The 3,333-nt window shown below is 43.0% G+C and overlaps 1 protein-coding gene across 1 annotated transcript; it reads right to left on the bottom strand.

Moving 5' to 3' along the window:
* Positions 1–275: 275 nt before the first annotated feature.
* Positions 276–1,783, bottom strand: LOC104961940 (niban-like protein 1; the record flags this gene model as incomplete). Its single annotated transcript, XM_010790301.1, has 3 exons — positions 276–311; positions 1,299–1,454; positions 1,596–1,783. Coding segments are annotated over 3 exons (365 nt in total), but the record flags the coding sequence as incomplete, so codon positions are not given.
* Between the last annotated feature and the right edge of the window lie 1,550 nt (positions 1,784–3,333).

Genomic DNA, 3,333 nt, shown 5'->3' with positions numbered 1-3,333 from the left:
AAAGTATGCCACATCGTTTGATGGAAATGAAAATGATCAACCTAGAGAGGGCTGAATTCAAAGACACCCCGCAAATTTAAGTGGACAAATTATGCTGCAGGCTAGTCCATTTTTGCTGAAATTCCATTGCAGCAACTCAAAATGGTACTCAGTACTGTGTATTGCCCCCACGTGCTTGACACTGTGCTGGGGGACACAGCAAACCTTCTGGTAATGGCACGTATTGATGCTCCATCCTGGAGGAGTTGACTGCCTGTGCAACCTCTGGAGGGTCCAGGTATCGCCTCATGCTAGCTGCAATGACACTGAACCTAGCCAAATGTAAAAATAGTGAAACAGTCAGAAAAGATGAGTGGCCTCCACCTGGAAAAGCATTCCTGTTTTAGGGGTCGTCTCATTGTTGCCCCTCACCAAAGCAGCTGAAATGGATTAACAACCCCTCTGCTACTTAACTGACCAGATCAAAATCCCAGAAGTTTAATTGACTTAATGCTATACTCTGAAAAAGTGTTCCTTTATTTTTTTTGAGCAGTGTATAAGAAAGGGCTTTCTAGTTAAAATGGTAAATGTTTTTTTAGATACTTACAACTCCAAATTGTGGACTGACATCAACACAATGAAGGTAAATTGAATTTAGTTTTCTAAGCACTGAAAGAACAACATCTAACAAATTAAAACACTTTTTATTAACAGTGTGCATTTTACTCTGGATACACACATGTTTGAGTTTCCACCAGAGATATAAAGTCCCTACAAATTTAAATTTGACTGAATAACAGAAGGTCTTATGATTAAATGTCTCTGCAGTGAATAATGATTGTGGCTGGTTTACTTCAAATTAACCAGAGATAAGACTTCCAGACAGAAAATCTTAATTTTCTTACTACCGACTAAACAGTGGAGACACCGCTTCAAAAATGGCCTAAGGACAGCTCCTGACATACATTCATGCACATTTCAATATAATTATAATGATAACAAGGCATATTTTGCAATGAAACTCTTGGGAAAGCTGACAAAAATGTTTCAATTATAGAAATAACAACTGTCGTCGCCTCAAACTGTAACTTAACCAAACACTGTAACAACATCTATATGCAATATATGTAAATTTCCCTGCTGCGGGGCGAATTAAGGATTCATGACTTTTGAATGTAAGAAATGTTAGTAAATAAATAAGGGCCTATGTCTGGTCAAACTTGCTTTGTCCATATATAAAAAGTTTAGTTTTATAAACAACTAATGTTCTTGTGACATCCCTGAAAGCAACATGGGTAAGTGCAGTGCCAGGGTGTCACCTCTCTCATGAGGATCTGGGCCCTCTGGACAAACACTGAGGGGCTGGACACGTCAAACCTCTGCTGCAGACCCTCCAGACTCAGCGGCTCCACCTTCTCATAGCAGCTCTGCATCTTCACCGGGTGGAAGGCCAGCATGGAGATCTTCTCCATGTGCTTAAGGAGAGGAAGGGGGGGGCAGAGTATTATTTCAGATTTGAATTCATTAATACATCTGTTTCACAAACCATAATGGACATACATCGTTTGTATTTCAGAGTTTGATGCTTTAATAAACCCGTTTCTCTCTCTCCTCACCTGTGCCACGGCCTCCTTGGTGCCGTTGTTCAGAGAGTTGTTGCTCATGTCCACCAGCTCTCTGAAGAACACGTCGCGGACCTCAGAGAAACCTCGGCTGGTGGGCTCCATTAGGGCGTCCAGGATGGAGCTGATGTAGGGCTGGATGCTCACCTTCAGCAGCTTCTCAGCCTTTGGGAGGACCACCTCTGTGGGGGGGATGAGGAATGTGAGAGGAAGAGAGATCTGGTCAGTGTTTTTCTATTTATGTTGAAGGACTCTGAACCCCACACAGTCAGTCGGACATTTGAAAGTCCAAAGATTATTTCCGTTTGTCATTCACTGGCTGGGATAGATGGGATCGTTGTGTTGACTTTAGAGCAAAAACATGCCACTCAAACCAACGGCAGATGAAATGGTTAAAGCAGGCAAGTGGAGCACGCTCAGGTACTGCGAAGCGCATAAAGCTTAGCAGATTCTTCACGCTAACGAATGATCACTTTAGGCTACTGTCCAGCAGCTCCTGCCTCTCTGTTGGACTCTGTCGAAGCGGGGCGGCTCTTCACAACGAAGGATCACTTCTTCTTCAAGGCAGGGAAGGCTACGCAGTACGCAGTCTACTGTCCCGCAGCTGCTGCCTCTCTGTTGGACTCCGGTACTGCACATTACTCACGAGCAGTGTTGGGACTAACGCGTTACAAAGTACTGTAACGCAACTACTTTTTGCGGTAACTAATAGCGTTACTAGTTACCTATTCCCATTAAGTAACGCCGTTATAGTTACTATGATTTAAATGGGTGCGTTACTGCGTTACATTATGTGATGGAACTGAACCGAATCTCACTGCGGATGTAACTTACAGGCGAATACAGCGATGTCCTCTCACAGCACCATGGAAAAGTGAAAGTAACCAGAGAGGAGTGATGATTGGTTAACGCGGGGTAACATTTCAGGGTAAGCCAATCAAAGACAGAGTTGGGCGGGTCTTGCCTTATGGGGAAAATACACACACACGAACACTTGCTAACACACACACGGCAACGCTCACCACGAGAACACACACACGGCAACGCTCACCACGAGAGAACACACACACACACACACACACACACACACACACACACAGACACACACACACACACACACACACACACACACACACACACACACACACCGACACACACCCACACACACACAGTTTGCTTCAGAGTAAAATTGGTAGATTTGGTGTTTTGTTGCAGCTGTGTTTCAATAAGCATACAAACTACCTTTTCAGAGTTCTTCAAGAGATATGCAAGACCAAAGTTATTCCGCTTTGTTCCGAGGTGGAAAACCTCATGAATTGAGGAATCAAGTGATCTTTTTGATATGTCATCCTATTCACTCAGCTTCCTGATTTGATTTGTATCTTCACGAGGAACAAAGAAAAAAGGGTTGGATCCCCTTAATTACACTGCTCAAAAACATTTAAGGAACACTTTGAAAACACATCAGATCTCAATAGGAAAATACTTCATGGTGGATATCTATACTGATGTGGCCTGGGAAATTTGTAAGAAATGAAAGTATGCCACATCGTTTGATGGAAATGAAAATGATCAACCTAGAGAGGGCTGAATTCAAAGACACCCCGCAAATGTAAGTGGACAAATTATTATTACGGTCAAATGTAAACTGTGTGCAGGACAGAAAGCATTGTCCACATCGAATAACAGCAATGCCAATCTCCTGAATCACCTAACTAATGTACATAGGGCT

The sequence above is a fragment of the Notothenia coriiceps genome, unplaced genomic scaffold (genome assembly GCF_000735185.1).
Source record: "Notothenia coriiceps isolate Sejong01 unplaced genomic scaffold, NC01 NC01_scaffold00034060, whole genome shotgun sequence".
Taxonomy (NCBI): Eukaryota; Metazoa; Chordata; class Actinopteri; order Perciformes; family Nototheniidae; genus Notothenia; species Notothenia coriiceps.
This window is presented reverse-complemented; position numbering and strand designations above follow the sequence as displayed.